This window comes from Melanerpes formicivorus, unplaced genomic scaffold, assembly GCF_026170545.1.
Source record: "Melanerpes formicivorus ecotype bairdi unplaced genomic scaffold, bMelFor1.0.p_v2 SCAF_13, whole genome shotgun sequence".
Lineage (NCBI taxonomy): Eukaryota > Metazoa > Chordata > Aves > Piciformes > Picidae > Melanerpes > Melanerpes formicivorus.
Genome location: NW_027142365.1, coordinates 20,054,218 through 20,068,418, shown reverse-complemented (window position 1 = coordinate 20,068,418; position 14,201 = coordinate 20,054,218). Strand labels below are relative to the sequence as shown.

Below are 14,201 nucleotides of genomic sequence, written 5' to 3'. Positions count from 1 at the left end.
AGGGGTTTGACTGCTCTGTGCTTGGTGCTTTCTCTAGCAGTCCCAGGTAAGCACAGATGAATGCCAGTTGGTCCTCTCAGCATGGAAGTGCTGTGCCAAGACTCACCAGAGCTTGCCAGGGGCCCTCCCCCAGCCCCAGGCTCCTGTTCTGCACAAGGTATTTCAGTCTGGACAGGCAAGGATGCTTCCTCCTCTTCTGAGCAGTTTGCTGTGGCAGGGTGAGTGTCACAGGCTGCCCCTGCCTCCAGCTGTGCCACACTGAGCTTTGCTGTGCTTGTGCTGAAGAACTTCTTCCTCAGCTCCAGTCCAACCCTGCTCTGCCTCAGCTTCAAACCATTGCCCCTTGGCCTGGCTCCAGACCCCTCAGGAAATGTCCCTCTGCAGCCTTCCTGCAGGAGCCCTTCAGGGACCCCCTCAGAGTCTTGTCCAGGCTGACCAAGCCCAGGTCCCTCAGCCTCTCCTCACAGCAGAGGTGCTCCAGGGGTTTCAGTCTGGCCAGGAAATGACCTCTCCACCTCCTTCCCACCCCAGTTTGCTGTGGCAGGGTGAGTGTCCCAGGGTGTGAGTGACTCCAGCTGTGCCACACTAAGCTTGGCTGTGCTTCCCCATGCAGGATGGAACAGTGGCAAGCTATCAAGTCCAGCTCAGTCTCACTGCTGCCAGTTCCACTGCCCTCTGGCTCCACTCTTGCTCATTCCACCTAGCAGCAGCTGGCAGAGCTCTGTCTCCACAGCAGCTGCAGCCCTAGTGGGCATGAGGCAGCAGTGTGTGTGGGGTCAGCACAGCAGCAGCAGCAAGGCAGTGCAGCTGCCCTCAGGAAAGCAGGGAGTCAGCTTGGCAGCTGTACTAAGCAGAGAGCTTTCCCTTGGCACACAGCTGAGTGAAAAGCTGCAGGGAGTCACCAAGGAGAGCTGCAGCACTCCCCTGGACTCCTGCCTGCTCAGCCTGCAGTCAGGCACTCTTGTTTCCAGCACAGAGGAGCAGTGTTTGCAGAGAGGTGTCCCTGTGTCATCAGCCACAAAGAGGAGCTGAATCCTGCCCTGAGAACATGTTGCCAGTGCAGCAGCTCTCACTCACTGAGCCAGCACTCCCAGAGCAGTCTCCAACTGCCCTGTGCCAGCAGCAGCCCTTTCCAGCCAGAGGTGGAACACTGGAGGAGCTTCTGAGCTGCCTGCTTCATACACTCCTGGAATGGCTTGGGTTGGAAGGGACCTCAAAGCTCAGCCAGCTCCAACCCCCTGCCAGGGGCAGGGACACCTCCCACCAGCACAGGCTGCTCAAGGCCTCATCCAGCCTGGCCCTGAACACCTCCAGGGAGGAGGCAGCCACAGCCTCCCTGCACAACTGGTACCAGTGTCTCCCCACCCTCACTGCATCTCCACTCTCTCTCCCCTCTCCCAGCTCAAAGCCATTGTTCCCCATCCTGGCACTCCCAGCCCTTGTCACAAGTCCCTCCCCAGCTCTCCTGCAGCCCTTCAGCTACTGCAAGGCTGCTCTGAGGTCTCCCTGGAGCCTGCTCTTCCCCAGGCTGAACAGCCCCAGCTCTCCCAGCCTGTCCCCACAGAGGATGTTCTCAGCCCTCTGAGCATCTTAGTGACCTCCTCTGGACCCTCTCCAGCAGCTCCAGGTCCTTGTGTTGGGCAGTGACAAGAAGCTGAAGCTCCATCATGAGCACAGCTCAGTGCCTGTAATGCTCCAAGCACAACCTCCTTGTCCCCAGGCAGAGGCAGTGATCCTGCCAGAGCTTTAAACTTGGCAACTTCCATTTGAGTCTGATCTGCAAGGCTGCAGTCACCTCAAACCCCTCAAACCTTCTTGAGGGAGATGCCTGAGGGGCTTGAGTGCACCCTCAGCAGGCTCCTGCTGAAACACAACTGGGGGTGGGGGCTGACAGCCCTCAGGCTGTGCTGCCATCCCACCAGAGCTGGACAGGCTGAGAGCTGGCTGCAGGCAAACCTCAGGAAGATCAGTAAGGACAAGTGCAGAGTCCTGCAGCTAGGAAGGAACTACAGCAGGCACCAGGACAGGTTAGAGGCTGCCCTGCTGGAGAGCAGCTCCATGGAGAAAGACCTTGGAGTGCTGGTGGGCAGCAAGTTCTGCATGGGACAGCAATGTGCCCTGGGGGCCAAGAGAGCCAATGGCATCCTGGGGTGCAGCAAGAGAAGTGTGGCCAGCAGGGCTGGGGAGGTTCTGCTGCCCCTCTGCTCTGCCCTGCTGAGACCACAGCTGCAATCCTGTGTCCAGTGCTGGGCTCCCCAGTTCCAGAGAGACAGAGACCTGCTGGAGAGAGTCCAAGGGAGAGCCAGGAGGATGCTTAGGGGCCTTGAGCATCTCCCCTGTGAAGAGAGACTGAGAGCCCTGGGGCTGTTTAGTCTGGAGAGAAGAAGGCTGAGAGGGATCTGATCAATGCCTATCAATAGCTGAGGGCTGGGGGTCAGGTGGAGGGGGCCAAGCTCTTTTCAGTGGTGCACAGCAGTAAGATAAGAAACAGTGGAGGCAAACTGGAACAGAGAAGGTTTCAGCTCAGCATGAGGAGAAACTTCTTTGGTGTGAGGGTGCTGGAGGCCTGGAGCAGGCTGCCCAGAGAGGTTGTGGAGTCTCCTGCTCTGGAGGCTTTCCAACCCCACCTGGATGTGTTCTGTGTGCCCTGCCCTGGGTGATGCTGCTCTGGCAGGGGGCTTGGGCTGGATCATAGAATCAATAAGGTTGGAAAAGACCTCAGAGATCATCAAGTCCAAGCTGTCACCCAGCACCTCCTGTGGCTCCAAGTGCCACATCCAATCCCCTCTTGAACACCTCCAGGGATGGGGACTCCAAATGATCACTGGAGGTCCCTGCCAAGCTCCCATGTGCTGTGGTACAGCCAGGAAAAGGAACTCCTCAGGACCAGCCCAGCTCTGCAACACTCAGCAGCTCCATCCCTTTCAAGGCACAATAAAGCAGTTCCAGGCAGCAGCTCTTAGAGGAGTGTCAGTCACAACCCCTCAGTAAAAGCCAGGGAGCCCTGAGGCAGCTCCCAGCCCATGCCATGGCTGCCCTCTGCACCCTGCCAGGGCTGATGCTGTCAGTCCTCCCCTTGCAGGGCTGCAAACCTGTTCCCAGAGCAGAGCTGCTGAGCTCCTGGCCCAGCACACCTGGCAGGCTTTTTCTTCTTCCCAGATGCTTTCTTCTTTCTGCAGGACCCAGCTGGGGCTGTGGCCATCTTCTGGAAGGCTGGAGCTACAGCTGCCTCCACTGTCCTGAGCAGGAGCTGATAGAGCCCAGCCAGTCTCTGGGAGGCACTGAAGAGGTTTTCCACTGAGGCTGCTGACTTCAGCTCTTGGCAGAGCCTGTGGACCAGGGTCCCACTGTAGAGCCTGCTCAAGGGAAGGGGAGAAGCCTTTAGCAGGAGCATGCAGGGGCAATGGCTAAGGAAAAAGCCAGCAGCAGGCTCCTGGGGGACACCTCCTCTGCCCAGGGCCCTGCTCCATGTCAGTGTCCTTAAAGGAGGTTATGTGCTGTCCTGAACTCCTTTGGCTATAGACTCACAGGATGGGTTGGGTTGCAAGGGACATCACCCAGTTCCAACCCCCTGCCATGGGCAGGGACACCTCCACCAGCCCAGGCTGCTCAAGGCCTCATCCAGCCTGGCCTTGAACCCCTCCAGGGAGGAGGCAGCCACAGCCTCCCTGGGCAGCCTGTCCCAGAGTCTAACCACCCTCACTTCAAAGGATTTCTTCCCAACATCCAAACCTGCCCTCCTTGACATGAAATCCACTCCCTCTGACCCAACCACTACAAGCTCCTGCAGAAAGTCCCTTCCCAGCTTTCCTGGAGGGGCAACAAAAGCTTCAGGAATGCTAAGGAACCTCCTCCCAGAATGACTCCATGATCCTGGTGCCAAAGGAGTTTAACACAGAACATGAACATGCTCAGAGGGTTGGAGCAGGCTGAGGGAGCTGGGGGTGTTCAGCCTGGAGAAGAGAAGGCTCCAGGGAGACCTAAGAGCAGCCTGCCAGGACCTGAAGGGGGCTACAAGAAGGCTGCAGAGGGACTGCTTGCAAAGGCCTGCAGGGACAGGACCAGGGGCAATGGCTTCAAAGTAGAGCAGAGCAGATTGAGATTGGATGTGAGGAACAAGTTCTGCACCAGGAGGGTGGTGGAACACTGGCACAGGTTGCCCAGGGAGGTGCTTGAGGCTCCATGGCTGGAGATATTCCAGGTGAGGCTGGAGAGGGCTGTGGGCAACCTGATCTGGCTGGGGATGTCCCTGCTGAGTGCAAGGGGTTGGACTGGATGAGCTCTGGAGCTCCTTTCTGGCCTGGACTATTCTATGACAAGCACCATGGGGCCAGGGGTGGTGTGGAGAGCAGGTCTCTGAGCCATCCTTACCTACTCAGGTCTGGCTCAGCCAGGGGAGCAGAGAGGAGCTGGTTCAGGTACAGTCCCATCTGCAGACAGCACTGCCACTGGCAGAAGCTGTGAGCAGCATCCAGGTCAAACTCTTCTCTTGGCAGTTGCTTTTCCTTCCACTTCACAAACTGGTTGTAAGCCACACTGTCATCTTCAGCAGGGGACACTGGGGGGCCTGGGGGAGAAATGGAAGCTGGATGTAAATCAGCAGTGCAAGAGGAAGCTGCCATCTCCAGGGGCTCCAGACCCCAGCTCCCTTTCAGGAAGCATCAGTAGCATCTTCAGATTGCTCAGGCTGGGCATTAGAGCCAAACCTGAGTGAGAATGGAAGTGCAGGGATGTGCCTGGGCCTGCAGTCAGGAGCTGTGTCTCAGGCCCTCTGCTGCCCTGTCAGCAGTATTTGCATGGCAGGAGCTAAAGGAAGTCTTTCTCCTTGGCCAGCCATGGCAGGAGGCCCAGAGGCAATGCCTGCACAGCTCTGCAGGGTAGGAAGAGCACTCAAACAATGTCTGATGTTCAGTGCTTCCAGCCCCTCACCAAGCACAGGGGAAGGTGCTGACACTCCTCAGCAGCTCCAAGTCCAGGGGACAGAAGAGTCACAGCCAGGAGCTGTTCTCTTTGCTGCACAACTAAGGTAAGCTGCAGGTTTCATTTCTTTGTACACTTTGACAGCTCCAAAGAAGTCAGTTCCAGAGAGCACACTGATGAGGCTCAACAAGAGCAAGGGCAGGGTCCTGCACCTGGGCTGGAACAATCCCCACTGTCAGTACAGACTGGGGGAGGAGGGGATTGAAACAGCCCTGAGGAGAAGGAGAAGCTGGGCAGGAGCAGGCAGTGTGAGCCTGCAGCACAGGAGGCCAAGGGCAACCTGGGCTGCATCCAAAGCAGTGTGGCCAGAGGTGGACAGAGGATCCTGCCCCTCTACTCTGCTCTGGGGAGACCTCACCTGCAGGGCTGGGGCCAGCTCTGGAGCCTTCAATGCAGGAAGGACCTGGACCTGCTGGAGAGGGTCCAGAGGAGGCCACAAAAATGCTCAGGGGGTTGGAGCAGCTCTGCTGTGAGGGAGCTGGGGGTGTTCAGCCTGGGGAAGAGAAGGCTCCAGGGAGACCTAAAGGGTCTCCAATAGCTGCAGGGGGGTTGGAGTGGATGAGCTTTGGGGGTGCCTCCCAACCCAGCCCATCCTGGGGCTGTGTGTCACTGCTGTACCTACAGAGCATGGAGCTGAGGGCCTGCTCTGCTTCCCTGCTCTGCATCAGTGCCCAGGGTGTGCTACCCCAGGGCAACTCATCTGGGGCTGGACAACTTGTCCCCAGTGGGGAGAGGTGAAGGAGGGGGGAGCAGCTGAACACCTAGGGCTGCAGCCTTTGCAGACCTACCTGCATGAGCTGTTGTCCTGTGCAGCTCTCCAGCCACCAGCATGAGAAGCAGAGCCTTCAGCTGATGGCTCTTCACTGGGGGCTCTGAGCAGCGCAGCCAGTAGCAGGTGACAGCAGCAGGGAGCTGCAGGTGGCTGGGGACAGCTGCCAGGGAGCTCATCTGCACCCCCAGAGTCTCCAGCAGGAGGGCCTGGCGGCAGGACAGCGGCACCTGGCAGCAGAGAGAGAAGGCTGAGTGGCAGAATGAAAGCAGGAAGCTTCCCCTGCTGGGGGCAACCCCCCACAGGCAAAGGAGCTGGGGGCTCAAGGAGCCACTGCCTGCCTTGGGGGAAAGGAAAAGGCCAAGGCTCAGGGATGCTCTGCAGGGGAGATGTGTTTGAGGCCTTACAAACTGCACAGCTGAAGGGCTCTGCAGAGGGACCTCAGCCAGCTGGGCAGATGGGCAGAGGCCAACAGGATGGCATCCAACAAGTCCAAGTGCCAGGGGCTGCACTTTGGCCACAGCAACCCCATGCAGAGCTACAGGCTGGGGTCAGAGTGGCTGAGAGCAGCCAGACAGAGAGGGACCTGGGGGTGCTGATTGGCAGCTGCCTGAACATGAGCCAGCAGTGTGCCCAGGTGGCCAAGAAGGCCAATGGCATCCTGGCCTGCATCAGGAAGAGTGTGGCCAGCAGGAGCAGGGAAGTCCTTGTGCCCTGTGCTCAGCACTGCTCAGGCCACACCTTGAGTCCTGTGTCCAGTTCTGGGCTCCTCAGCATAGGAAGGAGGTTGAGCTGCTGGAAGGTGTCCAGAGAAGGGCAACAAGGCTGGGGAGGGGTCTGGAGCACAGCCCTGTGAGGAGAGGCTGAGGGAGCTGGGGTTGCTTAGCCTGGAGAGGAGGAGGCTCAGGGGAGACCTTCTTGCTCTCTACAACTCCCTGAAGGGAGGTTGTAGCCAGGTGGGGGTTGGTCTCTTCTCCCAGGCAGCCAGCACCAGAACAAGAGGACACAGTCTCAAGCTGTGCCAGGGGAAGTTTAGGCTGGAGGTGAGGAGAAAGTTCTTCCCAGAGAGAGTGACTGCCCATTGGGATGTGCTGCCCAGGGAGGTGGTGGAGTCCCCATCCCTGGAGGTGTTCAAGAGGGGATTGGATGTGGCTGAGGCTGCTTCCTGAGTGCTGGGTTCAGTTTTGGGGCCCTCACTCCAAGGAGGACATCAAGGGCTGGAGCAGGTCCAGAGAAAGGCAACAAAGCTGGGGGAGGGTCTGGAGCACAGGCTGGGGAGGAGCAGCTGAGGGAGCTGGGGATGTTTAGAGTGGAGAAGAGGAGGCTGAGGGAGACCTCATTGCTCTCTACAGCTCCCTGAAAGGAGGTTGCAGTGAGGTGGAGGTTGGTCTCTTCTCCCTGGTCTCAGGTGATAGGAGCAGAAATGGCCTGGAATCGTGCCAGGGGAGGCTTAGGCTGGAGATAAGGAACAATTCTTTTGCTGCAGGAGTGGTGAGGGACTGGCACAGGATGCCCAGGGAGGTGGTGGAGTCCCTGGAGGTGTTCAAGAAACCTGTGGCCATGGCACCTGGGGTCTGGTTCAGTGGCCATGGTGGGGCTGGGCTCAGAGATGGCCCCAGAGGCACTTCTGTGAGCCCCTGAAGTTCTGGGGTGGCACCTTGCACTCCTCTGTCATGAAAAGCTGAGCTCCTGAGTGTCAGTGCAACAGCAAAGCAAGGATGAAGGGAGGGCTCTGCAGAGAAGCTGCAGGCCAGGCCACAGGCACACTCAGCCAGGCTGTCAGTGGGGACAGGAAGGGAGGGAGGTGCAGCCCCTGAGCTGTCAGAGGCCACGGTGCCTCTGCATGAAGCTGCTACTGAAGGGGCTGCGTTCAGGCAGGACAGTCAGCAGCTGGCCAGCCCGCTGCTGCCCCCCACGGGAGGAACGCCTCCCTGGGACCTGCCCTGCCAAGCATTTACCTCCGTTAACGTGTCCAAAGGGAAAGGGTCGCCGCACAGCTCAGTGGGCACGCTGGCTGCCCGGACGTTTGCTCTGTGCACGGTCGTTTGGAGCCTGCCAAACTCGCACACGACGGGCGGCTGGGCGGCGGCGCGGCCCCGCGGCTCCCGCAGCAGCAGTCCGTAGATCACCTGCCGGATGGGCAGGGCCGCGCCGTGCGCGCTCGGCCGCCGCATGTTCTCCACTTGAACACGCAGGAAGATAGACCGCAGCACCAAGACGTTGCTGACGAAGGGGTCCAGCCGCCCCCGCGCCAGAGCGCTCCGCACCCACTGCGGCAGGCCCGCGCTGCCGGCGGCCGCGCACTCGTACCTGCCGCCCGCGAAGAAGTCCTCCAGCTTCACCTCCGAGGGAGCGTAGTCCTCCATCGCCGCGCACAGCAGCTGCCGCACCTCTTCCCTGCGGCGCGCCTGCAGGTGCTCCAGCACGCCGTCGAGGGCCTGGGCGGGCCGCGGGAACTGCGCCAGCCAGCGGAGCAGCGCCCGGAGGCGGCCGTGCCTGGCCCCGCCGCCCGCCGCCAGCCGCGCCCGGCTGTAGAACGCCTCCAGGCGGGCCAGGCACACGTAGTCGTTGCCGCTCATGACGGCGAAGAGGGGCAGCAGGCTCTTGTGGAGGGGAGCGAAGTGCTCGCAGAATCTCTCCACGGAGAAGCGGCGGGCGGGCACGTAGCAGCCCCGCGGCTCCTCAGCGGCGCCGACGCTCTGCCACTGGAAGTGGTTCAGGGGGCAGTAGCCGCCCGGCAGATCGAAGACGCAGAAGTCGCTGTCGAGGGAGAGGACGGGGCAGCCCCAGCGGCTGGCCAGCCCGGCGATCTCGCGGTCGGCCTCGGCGAAGCACTGCACGAAGGGCACGGCGAGGCGGCGCAGCGCCTGCACGAAGGCCTCGCGGGTCAGCAGCGGCGCCACCTGCCCGCCGCCGCCCCGGGACAGGCTGCAGGCCTTCCGCAGCCGATCGGCCGCGCGCTCCCGCAGCAGCGGCAGCTTCCTGTCGCTGGGGTCGCGGCCGCCGTCCAGCACTACGAAGGGCGAGATGCGGCAGCGCCGCAGGCTGTCGAAGAACTCGCTCACCGCCGCCGCGAAAGAGCCGTAGTCGCCGCCGCGCCGCAAGTCGGAGTCAGAGGCGAAGCAGAGGTAGTGGTAGAGGCTGCTGCCGTCAACGACCAACTTGGTATCCCTCACCTGCAGCTCCGTGAAGAACGAGTCGCGCTCTTCCACGAAGCTCTTCAGGCCCAACACGCCCATCGCCCCCGCGGCGCTACCCGCCAGCAACTGCCCGCCGCCGGAAGTGGCCTTCAATCAGCGAGAGGACTCCACCAATCGCGGCTCCGCGCTGCCGGAAGTGGCTCTGGGGGATGAATGAGGACTTCACCAATCGCGGCTCTTCTGCTGCTACCCGCCTAGTGAGCTCAGCGCGCCTGCGCGGCACCTCCCGGCGGCATCTCCCGGCGGCATCTCCCGGCGGCGTCTCCTAGCGACGGCGTCTCCTAGCGACAGCGTCCCCTCGCTACAGCGTCCCCTCGCGACAGCGTCTGCTGGCGGCGGCTGGCGGCGGCGGGCGCGTCACGGCTCGCGGCAGGCTCCGGCTCCGGCTCCGGCTCCGGCTCCGGCTCCGGCTCCGGCTCCGGCACAGGTAGGAGCTGCCGCCGTCGCCCCTGCTGCTGCCGCGCCTGCTGCCGCTGGGTTGCGGCCGAGGCTGGCAGCGCCGGGCCGGGGGAGCCGGAGGGTCCGGCCGCCTCAGCCCTCCGGCGCCGCAGCGGCAGGAGGCTGCGAGGGAGTCGCTAGCCGCTGGCGGGGTCGGAGGGGTCCTTCCACGGGAGGTGAGGAGGGGCCCTGGCGGGAGGCCTGCTGCGCTCCCCCGTGTGTGACGGCAGCGGGGGGTGTGTGCGCGCAGGCCCTGGGGTGGTGATTGTCACAGACTGGGCTGGGCTGGAAGGGAGCTCCAAACTCACCCAGCCCAACCCCCCGCACTCAGCAGGGACATCCCCAGCTAGATCAGGCTGCCCAGAGCCCTCTCCAGCCTCACCTTGAGTATCTCCAGCCATGGAGCCTCAACCACCTCCCTGGGCAACCTGTGCCAGTGTTCCACCACCCTCCTGGTGCAGAACTTGTTCCTCACATCCAATCTCAATCTGCTCTGCTCCAGTCTGAAGCCATTGCCCCTTGGCCTTTGCAAACAGTCTCTCTCCTGCCCTCCCAGGTCATCCTGGCAGATCTTGGCTTTGCCAGTGTGGCTCAGGGATATTGATGTTAATATTAATTAGTCTCTTTCCTAGTCAAGCACTCTAACCTGCAGCTGCCAGCACCTTTGCTAGCGCTGCTACTCATCAAATCTTGGTTATCCTTTCCAGGGGCAGCAGCAGTGAAAAACTGAGCCACCTGGGAAGATGTTGCCCTGCCCTTGGCTTAGGTTCATGAAGATGTGCAGAAATCACAGCAGAGCCAGAGTGCAGGAGTGAAGTGGGGGAAAAGGAGCAAAAGCCCAGGACAACTCAGTTGTTCTCATTTTCAAACACCTTACTGGAGCAGGCCAGGGAAGTTAGGAGAAGGGAAGAAAATTTGTGTCTCAATGAAAGACCTTCAGCATTTGGAATCACAGAGTGGATTTGGGTGGGAGACACCTTTCAGATCATCCAGTTGCACCCTTGGCCCAGCACTGCCAGGTCACCACCAAACCATGTGAATTTGTGGACAACACCAAGCTGGGGGCAGGGGTTGATCTTCTGGAGTGTAGAGAGGCTCTGCAGAGGGACCTGGACAGGCTGGACAGATGGGCAGAGGCCAAGGGCAGGAGATTGAACACATCCAAGTGCCAGGTGCTGCACATTGGCCACAGCAACCCCAGGCAGTGCTACAGGCTGGGGTCAGAGTGGCTGAGAGCAGCCAGGCAGAGAGGGACCTGGGGGTGCTGGTTGATGGTAGACTCAACATGAGCCTGCAGTGTGCCCAGGCAGCCAAGAGGGCCAATGGCATCCTGGCCTGCATCAGGAACAGTGTGGCCAGCAGGAGCAGGGAGGTCATTCTGCCCCTGTACACTGCACTGGTTAGGCCACACCTTGAGTCCTGTGTCCACTTCTGGGCTCCTCAGTTTAGGAAGGAGGTTGACTTGCTGGAAGGTGTCCAGAGAAGGGCAACAAAGCTGGGGAGGGGTTTGGAGCACAGCCCTGTGAGGAGAGGCTGAGGGAGCTGGGGTTGCTTAGCCTGGAGAAGAGGAGACTCAGGGGAGACCTCATTGCTCTCTCCAACTCCCTGAAGGGAGGTTGGAACCAGGTGGGGGTTGGTCTCTTCTCCCAGGCAGCCAGCACCAGAACAAGAGGACACAGTCTCAAGCTGTGCCAGGGGAGGTTTAGGCTGGAGGTGAGGAAGAAATTCTTCCCAGCAAGAGAGTGATTGCCCATTGGGATGTGCTGCCCAGGGAGGTGGTGGAGTCACCATCCCTGGAGGTGTTCAGGAGGAGACTTGATGGGGTGCTTGGTGCCATGGGTTAGTTGATTAGGTGGTGTTGGATGATAGGTTGGACACGATGATCTTGAAGGTCTCTTCCAACCTGGTCTGGTCTATTCTATTCTATTCTATTCTATTCTATTCTATTCTATTCTATTCTATTCTATTCTATTCTATTCTATTCTATTCTATTCTATTCTATTCTATTCTATTCTATTCTGTTCTATTCATGTCCCCCAGCACCACATCCCCACATCTTTGGAACCCCTGCAGGGGTGGGGACTCCCCCACTGCCCTGGGCAGCCTGGAAGCCTTGCAGCCCTCAAGGGGCAGCAGTTGTTCCCCAGTAAATAAAGTTGTTCTGAGCCCGTGGTCAGTGATTTGAAGGCACAGATTTGCTAGAGCTTTGCCCCTGGAGTCCCTGTGTGTGCAGAAGTGGCAGCTGAGGCAGGGATGCCACATCGGAGGTCAGGTGTTAGAAAGGTAGGTGAGGAGAGGTTTACTGCAGCAGAGGAGACATGAAGACCTCTGGGGAGAACTGGGGCTTACTGAAAGCCTTGCAGGCTTGTGAATGGCCACAAGGCTTTAATGAGCAGAAGATCTTGGCACACCACACAGAAGCTATGAAGTCAGCACTGAAACAGCTGATGAATTCTGGGGGGCAAATGAAGGAGGAGATAAAACCACTCTGCAGTAATGGAATGCACCAGTGAGGTCCCTGATGACTGAAACTGGCCAATGTGGTCCCCATCCATAGGAAGGGTCGGATGGAGGAACCTGGAAACTCCAGGCCTGGCAGCCTGACCTCAGTGCCAGGGAAAGTGATGGAGCAGATTATCCTGGGGGCAATAACTGCACCTGAAGGATGGCCAAGGGCTCAGGCCCAGCCAGCATGGGTTTAGGAAGGGCAGGTCCTGCCTCTCCAACCTGATCTCCTTCTATGCCCAGGTGACTGCCTGGTGGGTGTGGGGCAGGCTGTGGATGTGGTCTGCCTGGACTGCAGCAAGGCCTTTGACACCATCCCCCACAGCAAACTCCTGGCCAAGCTGTCAGCCCCTGGCTTGGACAGCAGCACTCTGAGCTGGGTTAGGAACTGGCTGGAGGCTGAGCCCAGAGAGTGGTGGTGAATGGTGCCACAGCCAGCTGGCAGCCAGGCACCAGTGGTGTGCCCCAGGGATCAGTGCTGGGCCCTGTGCTCTTTAACTTCCTCATCGATGATCTGGATGAGGGGATTGAGTCAGTCATCAGCAAGTTTGCAGATGACACCAAGCTGGGAGCAGATGTTGGTCAGTTAGAGGGCTGAAGGGCTCTGCAGAGGGACCTCGACCGACTGGGCAGATGGGCAGAGGCCAACAGGATGGCATTCAACAAGTCCAAGTGCCAGGGGCTGCACTTTGGCCACAGCAACCCCATGCAGAGCTACAGGCTGGGGTCAGAGTGGCTGAGAGCTGCCAAACAGAGAGGGACCTGGGGGTGTTGATTGACAGCTCGCTGAACATGAGCCAGCAGTGTGCCCAGGGGGCCAAGAAGGCCAAGGGCATCCTGGCCTGCATTAGGAAGAGTGTGGCCAGCAGGAGCAGGGAGGTCATTGTGCTCCTGGATTCTGCATTGGTTAGGCCACACCTTGAGTCCTGTGTCCAGTTCTGGGCCCCTCAGTTTAAGAAGGACATTGAGAGACTTGAAGGTGTCCAGAGAAGGGCAACAAGGCTGGGGAGAGGCCTTGAGCACAGCCCTGTGAGGAGAGGCTGAGGGAGCTGGGGTTGCTTAGCCTGGAGAAGAGGAGGCTCAGGGGAGACCTCATTGCCCTCTCCAACTCCCTGAAGGGAGGTTGTAGCCAGGTGGGGGTTGGTCTCTTCTCCCAGGCAGCCAGCACCAGAACAAGAGGACACAGTCTCAAGCTGTGCCAGGGAAGTTTAGGCTGGAGGTGAGGAGAAAGTTCTTCCCAGAGAGAGTTGTTAGCCATTGGAATGTGCTGCCCAGGGAGGTGGTGGAGTCCCCATCCCTGGAGGTGTTCCAGAGGGGATTGGATGTGGCACTTGGTGCCATGGTCTAGTCATGAGGTCTGTGGTGACAGGTTGGACTTGATGATCCTCGAGGTCTCTTCCAACCTTGGTGACACTGTGAGACTGTGAAAATTGTGGCTTCTCTACAGTTATGAAGTTATTCATTAAATGATACAACTGATACAAATTAAATGAGGCCATTATATAAAATGATACTCAAATTGTCCAAGTTATGTGACTTAAATGATGCTGTTGTTAACATGATGCACAGAATCCTGAGGCCTGTGTCCTGAAATGCAGAACATTCTACTGTCAGCTCCCTGAGAGGAGGCTGTGGAGAGGTTGGTGCTGGTCTCTTCTCCCAGATAATTAGTGACAGAGCAAGAGGGAATGGCCTCTAGCTGCAGCAGGGCAGGGGTAGACTGGACAGTAGGAAACATTTGTTCCCAGCCAGAGTGGTCAGGGATTGGCAGAGGCTGCCCAGGGAGGTGGTGGAGTCCCCAAGCCTGGCTGTGTTTCAAGGTGGTTTGGATGTGGTGCTTGGGGCTATGGTTTAGGGGTGAGCCTTGTAGAGCAGGGTCAGTGGTTGGGCTTGGTGCTCCCAGGGGGCTTTTCCAGCCTGAATGATTCTGTGATTCTGTGAAAGACAATTGAGGAAGAATACCCTGGTTAGGGGAACTGTTGGTTGTGGTTTGCACCTAGCTGACCTGGCTCAAAGCACTTCAACTTTGACATGAATTAACATCTAAGCACCCCTCTGCAGAAGGGATTCACTTCATAGTGTCATAGTATCAGTCAGGGCTGGAAGGGACCACAAGGATCATCTAGTTCCAACCCCCCTGCCATGGGCAGGGACACCCCACACTAGATCAGCCTGGACAGAGCCTCCTCCAGCCTGGGCTTAAACACCTCCAGGGACAGGGCCCCAACCACCTCCCTGCACAACCCATTCCAGGGCTTCACCACTCTCATGGGGAAGAACTTCCTCCTCACCTCTAGCCTCAATCTCCC

General features: G+C 59.2%; 1 protein-coding gene across 1 annotated transcript; it reads right to left on the bottom strand.

Annotated features, from left to right (window-relative positions):
* Positions 1 to 2,329: 2,329 nt before the first annotated feature.
* ASTE1 (asteroid homolog 1) lies at positions 2,330 to 9,030 on the bottom strand. The gene is made up of 4 exons (XM_068146379.1): positions 7,708 to 9,030; positions 5,769 to 5,979; positions 4,372 to 4,567; positions 2,330 to 3,356 (listed from the first exon to the last, which is right to left on the bottom strand). Exons 1-4 carry the CDS (start codon positions 8,986 to 8,988, stop codon positions 3,065 to 3,067), a joined length of 1,980 nt encoding a protein of 659 aa, XP_068002480.1. The 5' UTR covers positions 8,989 to 9,030; the 3' UTR covers positions 2,330 to 3,064.
* Positions 9,031 to 14,201: the final 5,171 nt, after the last annotated feature.

Coding starts and splice junctions, on each gene's coding strand:
- ASTE1 (XM_068146379.1), bottom strand. CDS start 8,988: ATGGGCGTGTTGGGCCTGAAGAGCTTCGTGGAAGAGCGCGACTCGTTC. Junction 4,568..5,768: donor CAGGACAACAGCTCATGCAG/GTAGGTCTGCAA, acceptor TTTCTCCCCCAG/GCCCCCCAGTGTCCCCTGCT. Junction 3,357..4,371: donor GCTGAGCCAGACCTGAGTAG/GTAAGGATGGCT, acceptor TCCCTTGAGCAG/GCTCTACAGTGGGACCCTGG.